We start from the raw sequence: 13,874 nt of genomic DNA, 5'->3' as shown, positions 1-13,874 counted from the left end.
CTTTCCCGACTCACTTCAATATAATATAGAGCTTTTCTTGAACCAACATATTTGATTCATGAGAACGCCATCACCACATATTGTTTAAATTTGGTCATTATGTCATGTTCAACTGTTGAGATGAAAAATTTCCAGCAGTTATCTCAAAAGAGGCCAGAAACCTGCTTTTTCAGCAGCTCAGTGTGGTTATTTAATGCCTCAGGGTTTGAATGGTCTTGTTCGCACCCAAACACCCAATTTAAACAGTCTCTTCACAGTGAATTTGCCATGTCTCTCACCCCAATCTTCCTCTTGCCACATCCTCTTACATCCTTGTACTGCATTTTATATCCAGTCTGCATCATTTCATGGTCCTTCTCGGTGATCTTGTCTCATTTCTTTCTGTCTTTCCGATCAATCTCTAGCACCTCAACAGTGTCTCAGTTCTCACCATGTCTGGCAGTCTCTCCTCTTTGTTTTCCTTCTCTTCCTCACAGTTTTCACTGCTCAGCACGTTTCATTTATCTGAAAGTCTCCTCATCTTTCCTTAACTCTTCTCAAACCATGTGTGTTTGTCTGTTTTTCTATTAAATCCATGTGCCAGCTGACATGATTTGTAGCATATAAAGAGAAGATACAGCAGTGTTGAAGGTATTCATTCATTACCTTATTCTTAGATACCACATCTGCTCCAGTGAACTGTTGTTCAGATAATTGCTGTGTGTTTGGAGAGGCAATGCTGTTTGGGCAAAATTTCAAAAATAAGTGACATCCACAGCCAGCAGATTTGTTTTGATTGATAGATTTCTGTTTGTTGGGTTTTAGATGTGGGTGGGATAAACAGAGGTACTATAAGAAGAGTTGGCGTCTTTGAGAAGTCCTCCAACAAGATAGTGTTGGCATTTCTGTCAAATTCAAAGTTGAGAATGACTCAAATTGGGAAAACAGAAGAAGTTCGACGAGTTCTAACTTTATCAGTTTGCAGTGAAACCTGATGGAGACAAATGCATCAAAAGCCATGTCTGTACAAACACAAAGTAGTTTTACATTTGATGTCGATCTTTACATAAATTGGTCGACATTAGTAGGAAATCAGTGAATTTCCCGTACACACTTGACTTCACCGTCCTCTGTAATTCAGTGAAGTAAAACAGCTAGGTTTGAAGGATTGATTCTCCCCATGCTGGGAATGAATACCCTCCTGATGCTGTAAGGAATATTGACCAGATTATATTCTGTATGCTCAGATTCAGCTGCTTGAAGAAACACAGCGTGTGTTTGAGAGGGAGAGGCTGAATGCCCGCCACTTAAACAATCTAAAATTATACGTGATCTCTCCTTAAATAAAAGTGAGCTGAGTTAGCTGCCGCAGTGAAAGATGATAGATCATTAATATCTCCTTTAAATCTTCCCATGAGTGACCCAATATTGTGTGCCAAAGCTACACAAGGCAACAGTGTATGTTAATTATAAGCTGCATTATCATCCCATGTACAGGTATCCCATTTCTCCTTAGGGTCTGGTTTATACACTTTGATTGGAAAATGTACTCTTCTACCTCTTGTTCCCTTGGTATCATCTGGTCGTAAGCATTGCAGAACGGCCAGGTTACTGAACAAGAGTATGCTGTGTGCAGTTTGCTGACATTATCGTCCCAGTTTTCTGGGTTTTGAAGTTCAAAATGTTTTTTCCTCTCACTGCTATTTAGAGCTGCCAATGTGTGAAGCCATGCCTGGTGCTACTTTAAAGCCTGGTGTATATGTTAATGCTTTTATCCTCGTGAGCAGATGCCAAGTCCAATGCACTTGGCAGTTAAAATATGAAAGTTAATACAAGACAGACGGACGTGCAGTGTCTTCATAGTTTACATGGTGCAATGGTGTAATCATCTAGAAAACATTTCATCCGCACGCTCCTTATCTGTGCTTTCAGAAATGCTCCTTATCATCCAGTCTGTCTGGAGATGTAGCTCAGGTACAGCGTGTCTGTGGTTGTTCACAAAAGATACATCACAGTTTTTTTTGTTTGACCTGTGTGTCCAGTGTGATAAGAGAAATGAAGCTGCAAGACAAAACAGCTGACAGTAATGGCACATACCGGAGGTGTGGGAAAGTTTGCGCCTTTGTCCATTATGTCAGTTATTTTGATTGTCTGTCATTGAGAAAAACAAAAGGGCGATGAATGTCCTCAAAAACTCTGTCACTTCAGGAAGTATTTGCATTGATTGATTTAGAATTTTCATTTTCTTTTTGTATTAATTGCTGTTCGTGATACCCATGCCTTTGTGTCAACCACGTTCCACCTCATTCAAACTATTTTAACTTCCAGTAAAACCACAACGTAGCATTTTTGCATTACCTTTGAGTTCAGATTAAACCAAGTAGATACTATGTTTCACGAGCGAGCATTACAGGTGCTGTAATATGCATTTTTGTACCTGTTCTCATCCTTGTCAGAGCTGATCCAGAACGGCCGCCTGCTGACGCTGCCCCTAGTGGCGGGAGACCTGCACTCCCTGCTGCCTGACGAAGACGGGAGGCGTCTGTACGTCGCCATGAAAGATAACCTGCTGTCTACCAGTCTGGATGACATAACACAGAACCCACGCAAGGTTAGAACCGGAGGCCACGCACACGTTTGCGTACCTTCTCGGTCAAGGTCCGATATGAACATACAGCAGAGACACACATGGTTGCGTGCATGAAGTACACACATGACCAACAGTCAAATTGCAGCAAGATATAGCTGACATGTCAGGACTTTGATGGGACTAATTACTGATGAAATGAGGAAGAAATCACACCCCTCCAACTAATGTGATCGCTTATCTATCGCTAATGCTTTACTGTTCTTATTCTTACAAGAATACACATCTTTCTTTCTTCGTCCCTAATATTCTCTGTGTTACACCTTCATAGTGATTTTGCAAAGGGGATTACAGGATCTTACAGGATAAAACATCCTCAAAATGTTGCCTCTTCAGTAGAAAGAGGCTTGTTTTTGGCCTGATGCCAGGGGTCTACATGTAGAACTTAAGGCTGATATGTACGTGCCATTTGGAGAATCTGAAAGTACTGGAAAACTTCTTTGTTGCCCATTTCTGTTATTTTCTGAAACGGACAAACAGATAGCAGCATAATAGCTTCCAGTCAGGCCTCGCATTATTTTTCTGCACATTTCCCACATTCCTACTTCCACCGCCGTCCACATTTAGTACTGAACTGCAGAGGCGCCTCTCCTGTTGGCAGCGTTGGAGAGGTGATTTGGTTTTAGACAAGAACAGCTGAAATCACCTGCATTATGCGTTTTTGAATTACCAGAAAACACAGCTACCTGTAAATTAAATATTTTATTTTCTGTAGCCTTTTTATTGGTTTCTAGTGCCTCTGAGTACTTTTGTACAATATGGCTTCTTAAATGAGTTCTTTTCCAGTGTATAACAACATTTTAAGAGCCATTTTGACATTACGTCAGTGATATGAAGCTTAAAACCCTGCAGCAGTGCCCTGTTCACTTTGCCCTCCCTTCTTCCAGCTGGTCAAGTTCCCACCCCGACACGTGTCACTCATCCTCATGAGGCTGAGCTAATATTGATGTTGACACACACTAAATCCCTGCAATGTTACAGCCAAGTGATATCAAAACATGTCCAACATCAATGTAAACAATAATCATAGGAGCCCAAACCAGGATTTGCAGCAGGAAACACAGCAACTCTTAGGTGCATAGAGACATAAAATATGGTTGGAAATCAGTTAAAACCAATCTGCGTCTTTCAAAAAGTAAATCAGCACTGACATTAGATATAAGATATTCAGTCCATCATCTCAGACACAGCCCACCCAGCCCACCACCTCTTCACACTATTCCCCTCTGGCAGATGATATGGAACAATACATGCACACACCACAACACTGCAAAACAGCTCCTTCCCCAAAGCCGTCAAACTGTTAAACATAGCCTGACACCCCCCCCCCCCCCCCCCACACACACACACACGCACACAAATGCACACATATGCACATAACACACAGTCCCGATTAGTCAACTTTCTTGAATCGTGAATCTGTTAGAGGTTTGTTGGAGTATCAGGTTTTGTGCTGCACCTTTAAAATGATATCCAGACAGACATGTTCATGGTTTGCCAGTCAGTCTGGTTAAGTTCAGGGTCACAGCAAGGACAGCGACAGTGCTGCCTTCATAACTCTGCCCTGCCGGATCAAATCAATACCCTCATCTGTCAGACGTAGAAGTTATCAGAGAGCCAAACAGGTAGGCAAGCAGACAAACAGCCAGTGAAACAGACAGACGGCAGTCAAACTGGCCAGCCACCCACTCAGCCAGGCAGTCAGCCAACAAAAGGATAGATAGTCATAGTCAACTCATAACTCAGCTCCATACTGGCTGTAAAGTTAGACATGTGTACATACGGTATTTATAGTCTGTTTATACTGTTCCAGCTCATGTGCAGTTTTTTCCTTGTGGTGTTAAAACCACTCTGTGCCATATTCTCTACATTTCTGTTTATCTTCTCTGATACTGACACCCAGAGCTTCAGTGCAGCCTGAGCCCAAGTTATTCCTACTTTTTCATTTCTTTTCTTTTAATCACTTTAAGCTTGCACATAGTTACATATATTTATGCAGTCCTATTGGCTTAATAAAACTGGCGCAGAGAGATGGACATGCAACCAGTTTCTCTCGTCCATCCCAGTTCAGGGCAGAGAGCCCAACATGACGCTGTTGCCTTCCCTCGCATTTGTTCTTTGATCAGGCCAGAAACCCTCAAGACATTCCTTCTGTGTGAGTCTACAGCTGGAGGCCAACGTTACACAAAGGGTCACCAAGGGTTTGAGTGTGTGTTTGTGGCTTTTTGTTGCATAGTTGTTCTTTATTCAGTCTCACCACTTCTCTTGTTTCCATTCTGGTATTCTCTACCAAATTACTGAAATGCATCATTTGTTAACATCGACTTTTTTCCTTGTTTGATTTGTATAATATACTTTTTTCCCACAAAGACCAGCATTCTGTGAAGTTGTATGAACTGACAACCACGCTGTTCACAGAGGCGTAAATTTCCATTAAAAGTCTGTACCTGGTGAGAATCCTCTAGCGGTGGTCCATGTTCCTGTCAGTGTGTGGTATTTGGAGATAAGGAGGGACGTGGTCTCTAATCTAATCTGATCATCTCGGCTCTGCACCGGGCTCTGCGGGAATGACTGCAGCGGGGAGTGATTACTGGATAGACGGAAGAAATCGTTTCCTGAAAGCCCCATCATTTGTCATTAATCATTTTCAAGGAGTTGGTGTCACATTTTCTAGACTGAAACAAATTGTGACTTGTAGGGCAAAAAATCCCCGGAGTTTTTCCTGTTGTTTTGTGGCCCACCGTGCATGCACAGATGTGCACGGAGGTGTCTTATTTCTTTCCCTATCAGTGATCTTTGTTAGAGTTTAGAGGTCAGAGTTTTATCTGGTTGGTATTATGCCACTTTTCATTTTGAATTCATGTGAACTAAAACAAACATGAGTAAAGTTCCTGCATTTTCTTCAGTTTGTGTGGTATGTAGACACAAGTGAGGGCGATCACTTATCGTATCCATTCGATCTCTGCTTCACCATCCTGGTCTCTGAGGGAATGGCTGACTCAGGGAAGTATTTAGATTAGTCATATAGCTGCCATTTGACACTAAGCCTCACCTCTGTCTGTGTCTGTGTCACCCTTGTTTTCTCTGCCTCTGTTATTTTTCCATCCTGTTGTCTTTGCATGAAGGCAGCGGAAGAATCCCTGTTTTTGGAGTGTTTTCATTATACACTGATTAATCTTACATACACACAAACAATGCAGTTTAATCATCCATGTTCTCATTAAGTGTACGTTTTTCCATGGGTGATTATCTTACCTGAACCCAGGATGAACTAATCATTTACAAAAAATATATGTGTATAAACACAATGCCTTTACAAAAGACATAAATCTCCTTAAATGTCCTTGTTTGCCCCTGAGCCACAGTTGGAAAAACCTCAGTCTTACTTATTTGACATCCGTTCCTTGTCTCATTTCTGCACTGCAGATGTTAAAATAATATCATTTTGGAGCAGTGTCATTTACTTTCTTACTTGGCAGTGATGCACATGACCAAGAGCCTATATGAAGGAAATTGAATATAAAGTGCAGTGAAATGACCTGTGGGCTGGCTGATGTCAGAAAAAGGCTTCTGTGTGGGCAAACCGTCAAGCTGAAACAAATTGGTCAACGTTTTTGCTTCCGAGCCAGAGTGCTGTCATTTCAACATAATATGCACAAAATATGATTCTCCTAGGATTACATAGCTCCTAACCATACCACAGTCAGCACCAGTTTACTGCAGTAACAAAGCAATTGGCACAAATGAAATTAGTCTAATCACAAATAGCATTAAAAAAGAATCTAATTATGGTTTAAATTTACATGTAATGTAACTAGAGGTTTGCTAATTCACTGAACAGGGACATCAACGTGTTTTATTCAAAGTAGCGGCATTAGTTGGATCATTGTGCACATGTAACAATAGCTAAAGATGCTGTTGTCACAGCCAAACAGTAGATTAGATTTGTCACGTTGCCACCATCACTGCTGCTCTGACAGCTTGGCTCATCATCAGGACTTCCATTTGGTTTTCATTTTCTCCTCCCTGAAGCTGCCTCACAAGAGGTATTAAAATCTTCCCCTTCTCCTCCTTCCCTCTTTCATCTAGATTAGTCACGTTTTGCTGACTCGCTTACTCGTAAAGCACCTGCCAAATGCCGAAAGCCTTTTATCGGAAATTTAGTGTGAGTAATAAAAACGTTTTTTTTAAATCTTAATCTCTCTCACTTTGTCTTTTCTGTCTCTCTCTCTGCAGCTGTACTGGTCAGCCAGTCCAGACCGTGTCCAAGAATGTCTCATGGCTGGGAAGGATCCAGAGGTGATTCAACACACACTCACAGATACACACACACAAACGCACTGGATTGCATAAGCAAAGCAACACATACCAACTCCTGTGCATTACTGTGAATGCAGGTAATCAATTTAAAAGTCACACAGGGAAGGAAATACAGTGACACAAAATCCAATACAGAAAGGATCAGTGGCTTACAGGTCAGGTCGTGTCAGCTTTTATCATCCTTTCATTCTGCCCGCACTAATATACTACCACACAAGACACTGTGTAAAGAGTTATGCAACAATAAAGCAAGACAGTTGCATGATAGATTACAATCTGGAGCGGAACTAAAGTTGAATGAATCTCATTCATTTGGGAACAAAAAACAAACAAGACTGGCAAGGATATCATGATTGAGGTTAGCTAGGTTTATTCAGACAGCAGAATGACAGCACTGGTCAAAATGGACACGCTTTAGTGTCGCTTTAGTGTGGGACAAGTCTGTCTTCCGAATGAGAAACATGCAGGTTATGTTTATGAAGATGTTATTTCAATAAAATTCATCAAAATTACTGTTCACCCTTGATTATTTCTCACATTGTGGTGCCTCTCTGTCTTTCTCTGTGTGTCTGTCTGTCATTGTTACAGTTGGAGTGCGCTAACTTCCTGCGGGTTCTGCAGCCTTTTAACCAGACTCACCTGTATGTTTGTGGCACTGGGGCCTTCAACCCTCGATGTGCTTTCATAGCGACCAGCATCTTCCAACAGGTATTATTTCAAGCACAAATAATCCTTTTCTGTTGCCACTTCACTAGCTAAAAAAGTGTTCCCTCTGTCACAATGACTGGAAGAGGAATCACTGCACCAAAGTTACAGCATTGTGTTTCCTCATCTTCAGATTTCTTTGTAGTACGACTTCACATTCGCACATCGAGACACACTCATACCATTTGATGTGATTTCAGTTTGCTATCAGTGTACACGCCCAAAGATCTTTTTTCCAGGAAGAAGCTCCACTTCACTTCAATTTCAGGGGTTACATTCTCCCAGATAAACTTTCATCCATTCAATAATTTAAGATTGTGAACTTAATATTTTTTAGCCAGACATACATATTTAATCAACGTATAAGTAAATGTAAATATAAAATCAGACTCAGTGTTGTCTTGATATCCCATATTAAAGGACTTGGACCAGGTAGATAGAACATTACTGCAGGATTAACTGGTCTTTCCTCCCCATTACATCCAAGTAGCTGCAACTCCTTAGCTAGCTAGCCTGCAAGCTAATGGCAAGCTTTCTCAGACCTATGATCTTACAATACATATATATAAGCAAAATGTACTTTGCTTTAGTACTTACTTACTTCGCATACTGAAGCAATGCTGTTCCTGCCACGCACCATCCTGTGTATTCTGACTCCCAGTACCAGCCCCTACACACAGATCTATCACCAGCTGGACTATCAAAAATATATGTGTCTGCCCCTATGCCAATATACTGTGCCTACTACCAGGGTTCACCCCGTGCCACCTGTCTATAATATATACGGTGTACCTTTTGTCACTGAGGCTGCACTTGGAGGCCACCGGACATCGTAGATTTTTTTTACTGGACCAAATATAATGTAAATATAATAGTAGAGCTTCGATCGGCTGGCGACCGGTCGAGGGTGTACCCTGCCTCTTGCCCATTGACAGCCGAGATAGGCTCCGGCCCCCCCGCGACCCCGAAAGGGATAAGCGGCATAGAAAATGGATGGATGGATGGATGGATAATAGTAGAGCCCAAGTGTGTGTCCTTTATTCCACACTGATTTCCTGGTAATTTCTCATAATTTAGACACACGTGGGTTGTCATTTTGTCAGTAATACATTCATGGTTCTACATTCCCTCACTTATGGGTGTCTGTGTAGGAATGTGTGCATGTATGTGAGGTTTAAACCTGTGCCAGCTGTGTGTGGGAGTGTGTGATCAGAGACTGTGTGTGTGTGTGCGTTCCTGCATTCGCATTTTTTGAGGTTGCATGCGTGCCTTTCAGCAGTGTGTGTGTGTGCGCGTGTGTGTGTGTGTGTGCGTGTGTACGTGTGTGTGTCAGGGAACAGCTAATCCCATGAAAGGCAATGAAAGATCAGAGAGGTACAGACATGGTGCTTAGAGGAGCTGGTGGTGCTGACTGGTTTAAGACTGGACTTCACACATTTTCAAATCCCTCCACTTAGCCTGATTGCCCTCAATTAGCCGCTCACTCTGTGCATGCGTGTGTCTGTGTGGCAGGCAAGTTCAGCTGGCTGGAAAAGTCTGGTTAATTGACAGAATTAGTGATGAATCAGATTATTTGCGATGTAAAGAAACCTGGCCAAACAGCTTGTTTGCTCTTGTCTGTCTCCTTCTGTCCAGATAATTTTCTCCCTCTTTGTCTGAGTGACTTCTGTCTCTGTTTTCTTTGCCAGTCAGAGCACCAGACTCTCTCCTACAGCCAGACAGAGTGTGGGAAGGGGAAATGTCCCTACGATCCCTTCCAGAAAACGGCCTCCGCTGTGGTCGGTAAGTTGGCCATCTGTTTCCCCAAACCACAACTCAAATTAACTATGAATTACAAGTTATCATAGGAACAGCTGCAATATGTCTGGGAGATTTTAGCAGTATGGATGACCAGTTTTACCTGAGCAGAAGACAAACTAATCAAACAAACAGAAAAATAGATGCTCATCGTCACATGTGTAACAATAAACCACTGTGAGAATATGTTGGAAATGCATTCTACTCAAAACCATTCTGTCTCACCTAACAACACCTAAACTTTTGTTATTCCGTGTAGATGGAGAGCTGTATGCTGGGATCACCTCAGACTTCATGAGCCGGGACTCCGCCTTCTTCCGTAGTCTTGGCAGCCGTCACGTCATCCGCACCGAGCAGTACGACTCCACCTGGCTGCAGGGTAAGTGCAAGAAAACATCTAAGATTGAAGTCTATTAAGAAAGTTTTAGTACTGCAAGAAGTCCTTTTAAAAATCAGCGAATATTGGAGTTTTTCTCCAATCATTTTTCATCCAGAAACCACAAAATAAAATGACCTTATATACAGTTGGTATGCTACCAAGGACTTGTCTTGATTGCTGGTTTGGAACCTTCACTCCTAACAGCTGACATGTTTATGCGTCAGCTTCCGCTGGCTGTTTGCAAGTAAAAAACAATCCAAAAATGATAAACATATCATCAGTAACATTTGACTTCTCAAACAGCCTCTCCTGTAACGGATGTCAAGATTGTCTTTGTCATCAAGTGATGAGAAAGGAGAACTGTGTAGAATTTAGTGCCATCTAGCAATGAGTTTGCAGAGTGCAACCAGCTGAATACCCCATGCCTCGCCCCTCCGTTTCCACGCATGTAGAAGAGCCTACGATGGCTGCGAAACTCACAAAAAATGCAAGCGTCCCTACAGCTAGTGTTTGGTTTGTCCATTCTGGGCTACTTTACAATTACAATTAATCATTTTGCAGACTTTTTATCCAAAGCGACATACATATGAGTTCACACACTGATGGCGCAGCATTGGAGGCAGTTTTGGGGTTCAGTATCTAGCCTAAGGATACTTCGGTATATGGACTGCTAAGGTGAGGGATCAAATCACTGACCTCCTGATTGGTGGGCGACCCCTCTACCTCCTGAGCCATAGCTGCCCCACAGACTTTAGAAACACGGCGGTGCAACATGGCGAACTCCATGGAAAAATCACCGCTCCCTCCATACATATAAAGAGCTTCAAGTGACTGTACAGTAATAAAAACATACATACTACATCTTACACACTGGACCTTTAAGTGAATACATTTAACAACCATCTTTCCCTTTACTTCTTGCTCTGTAAACATATTCTGAACTTCAGTAAACTGAATGCCTTCTGCTCTAAATCAACATCTCTAAAGCCATCTCCTGCACGCCCGGTTGGTGTTTTATCAGGCCAGTGTGTCGACGTCTGCTGCTGATAGCAACAAGATACATGCTGACTCTCACTGCTGTTTGTAAACTCAGTTGTACCTCAGTGATCCGTTTGGTCTATCTCGATTCCTTATACACTCTTACATGCATTTTACGTGCGTATCAGAGGTGAATTGCGCTACAGTTGATTTCTAATTTATCTGTCTTTCTCCTGTCAGATGCCCAGTTTGTACGGGTAGCGCCGCTGTCTGAAACTGATAACCCAGAAGATGATAAGGTCTACGTGTTCTTCACTGAGCGCGCTCAGGAGGCAGAGGGGGCTGCTGGGAAGGTGCTCTACTCCAGAGTGGCACGTGTGTGCAAGGTATGAAGTGTGTTTGTTATAGAAAGATAGAGACCAGGTGTGTGCGTGCGTGCGTGCGTGCGTGCGTGCGTGCGTGCGTGCGTGCGTGCGTCCGTCCGTCCGTGCGTCCGTGCGTCCGTGCGCTTGTAACAGAAACTGTCTGCGTGTAGTTTACGTAAACGTGTTTGCCTGAACAGGTAGAGTATCTACGTGCTGGACAGAGTGTGTATGTGTGTGTCTGCCCCTGCTGAGGTGCATGTTTACGTAAAAGCAACTATGTGTGATTGGATGTTCATGCTGGCTCGTATAGATACGCCTTTGGAAGCCTGTGTATAGGGGACTGTTTATGTTTGTCGCTATCACTGTGTCTTCTGTCACACGCTGTGAATATTCGTACTGTGCGCCTCGTCATGGATGTGTGTAAACATGCATGATTGTTTTTGCCTGCCAATGTGTGCATGGCTGCATGTTCATGTGTTCAATGAAATTAAGAAAATGTTTTGAAAATGAATCAGTAGTCGCATTTCAGAGCTATTATGATTATTGATCAGTCGATCGACAGACTATTTGGATAATTGATTATTCATTTAAGTACACTTTCAAGCAAACACGCCCAAAATTCAATGGTTGTAGGTATCAGGAGCAGTGGAAATTATAATTTAATGTATTTGTATTATTAATGTATACGTTTTTTTTTAAATTCCTTGAAATAATTGGTGAAGAAAAGAGAGAACGATGAGTGATGATTGACTGAAAGTACAGAGATATTTTTGTAAAATCTTCTCTCACTTTTTGTGCAGAATGACATCGGAGGCCAGAGGAGTTTAGTCAACAAGTGGAGTACCTTCCAGAAGGCACGTATGGTGTGTTCGGTCCCAGGACCAGACGGCCTACAGACACACTTCGACCAGCTGCGTGAGTACAAAAGCATCATAGGACAAACACATTGCATGCCCAGCAAGACTAATCATATCAGACAAGCTCTGATACTGAATACTTCATAAAAGAAGTGCAGAGTTCAGATACTCAGCCGGTGTTTGTGTGTTTGTGTGTATGAGTGTGATACACGAAGATCTCTTGCTCAGATATTTTTTGAGGTGATAAAGGAGAGTTCACACGCCAAGGCAACTTAGAAGTACTCAACCACACTTTCAGTGTGTGCCCATGTGTGTGTGGATGGCTCCACCGTTTCCACGGTGATCAACAGCCCTGTCGGTCACCTTGGGTTTGTCTTCGTGCCTCAGCCCTGGTAACCACGGCAACTGGCCTCAACATTTGGTTGCTGTGGGTCTATTCATTATCAAAGATTCGCGCCAGTGTCCTCTGCTTGGCTCTGTGTGAGTGTGTGTGTGTGTGTGTGTGTGTGTGTGTGTGTGTGTGTCTTTCCTCAGCAGCAGGTCCATGTGGACATCGGTCTTTGATGTGTATTTCCAGTGAATTAGGATGTTAGCCTCTCTTTGCTCTGTGTTTGTCAGTCTGAGCTCAAACGTAGAAGTCAGTTTTTCTGCATCCACCAGCACTGCACTTGTGGTGATTAGCACCTTCACACACATCAGTGATGATGAATACATTACCATTAGTGTTTGAAGGGCACTCACCTGCCTTCAGTGCTGTGTAGCATTCAGAAGACCATGCACACCCACACAGGTGTCTTCAGTTGTCGAGTGCTGGGAAGTACGCGAGTTCACCATATGTCCAGTGTTAAGATAAATGACTTGTTATTCACCAAGGTTTGATTTCGCTTGCTCAAAAGGTGTCAGTCGCTAAACTGAAGTGCCAAATGTTCGAATCACAGTCAACAATATCTATCATGCAGCAACATCAAGTGTCCTTAATTTGCTGAAAGTGCAGCCTAACTACGGCAGGGTGAGGGGAAGCAAGTCAGTCTCACTCTTCACATGAGAAAAATCTTGAGAAGAGTCTTTCAAAAGAAGTGAACACCTGTGTGTGTGTGTGTGTGTGTGTGTGTGTGCGTGCGTGCGTGTGTGTGTGTGCGCGCGTGCGCACTATGCATGTGTGCACTGATGAATATGTACAATCTATCATGGTGGCACCACAGTTGCCTCAGTGTGTTGCTTTGTTTACGTCAGTGTTGCTGCTGATGATCACAGCAGGCTCACTTTTACAAATGAGCCCGCAACATTGATGGACTGTGACTTTACCGACATTGTGATGAGATCAGGCTAGGAGATGCAGGCGGTGTTTCTCTGTAACAAGATGACCAGCTTCTAGTCACATCTGTACTACAATGACACCATTGTTTTCAGTGGGGTCACCATGTTCAGTGCAATGAGGTTAAAATGTTTCGAACTCTGGTTACAGGGGCGAGCACCCCACTGCCAATAAAACCCTTATGGCTCTGTGTGTGTCATTCTTTCGACATCAGCACCGAAGCCCCAGTGGCCATACTGATACAATACAGACTACTCTGCTGTCGCTTTGTAGTGGAGCTTTCTGTGTGTCTACAGAACTGGTCATTGTCACAAATGTGAAGCCCCAGTGGCCTAATGGATAAGGCACTGGCCTCCTAAGCCAGGGATTGTGGGTTCGAGTCCCATCTGGGATGATTGACAGCAGAGTGGCGCAGCGGAAGCGTGCTGGGCCCATAACCCAGAGGTCGATGGATCGAAACCATCCTCTGCTATCAGCTTTTTGCTGGCTGACTTAGACATTCAGTTATTTCAGTATGGTGGCTGACAAGGGC

The 13,874-nt window shown here is 43.0% G+C and overlaps 2 protein-coding genes and 2 non-coding genes across 5 annotated transcripts in view; all 4 read left to right on the top strand.

Annotated features, from left to right (window-relative positions):
• tmem115 (transmembrane protein 115) overlaps nucleotides 1-13,874 on the top strand; it is a 131,679-nt gene that overhangs the window by 50,770 nt on the left and 67,035 nt on the right. The window lies entirely within an intron of this gene.
• Nucleotides 1-13,874, top strand: part of sema3h (sema domain, immunoglobulin domain (Ig), short basic domain, secreted, (semaphorin) 3H) — a 55,898-nt gene that overhangs the window by 17,309 nt on the left and 24,715 nt on the right. For both annotated transcript variants that reach the window (XM_070968588.1, XM_070968589.1), the window contains exons 2-8: nucleotides 2,436-2,590; nucleotides 6,863-6,925; nucleotides 7,535-7,654; nucleotides 9,340-9,433; nucleotides 9,708-9,827; nucleotides 11,046-11,191; nucleotides 11,971-12,085. In XM_070968588.1, the coding sequence (XP_070824689.1) occupies nucleotides 2,436-2,590; nucleotides 6,863-6,925; nucleotides 7,535-7,654; nucleotides 9,340-9,433; nucleotides 9,708-9,827; nucleotides 11,046-11,191; nucleotides 11,971-12,085 (813 nt within the window). The remainder of the gene's footprint in view (nucleotides 1-2,435; nucleotides 2,591-6,862; nucleotides 6,926-7,534; nucleotides 7,655-9,339; nucleotides 9,434-9,707; nucleotides 9,828-11,045; nucleotides 11,192-11,970; nucleotides 12,086-13,874) is intronic.
• trnar-ccu (transfer RNA arginine (anticodon CCU)) lies at nucleotides 13,664-13,736 on the top strand. The gene has a single exon. It is a non-coding gene; the product is annotated as a tRNA-Arg (tRNA).
• On the top strand, nucleotides 13,743-13,814 carry trnam-cau (transfer RNA methionine (anticodon CAU)). Its single transcript has one exon. It is a non-coding gene; the product is annotated as a tRNA-Met (tRNA).

Source organism: Chaetodon trifascialis, chromosome 8, assembly GCF_039877785.1.
Source record: "Chaetodon trifascialis isolate fChaTrf1 chromosome 8, fChaTrf1.hap1, whole genome shotgun sequence".
Taxonomy (NCBI): domain Eukaryota; kingdom Metazoa; phylum Chordata; class Actinopteri; order Chaetodontiformes; family Chaetodontidae; genus Chaetodon; species Chaetodon trifascialis.
Note: the sequence above shows the minus strand (reverse complement) of the source record. Positions and strands in the feature narration are given on the sequence as shown.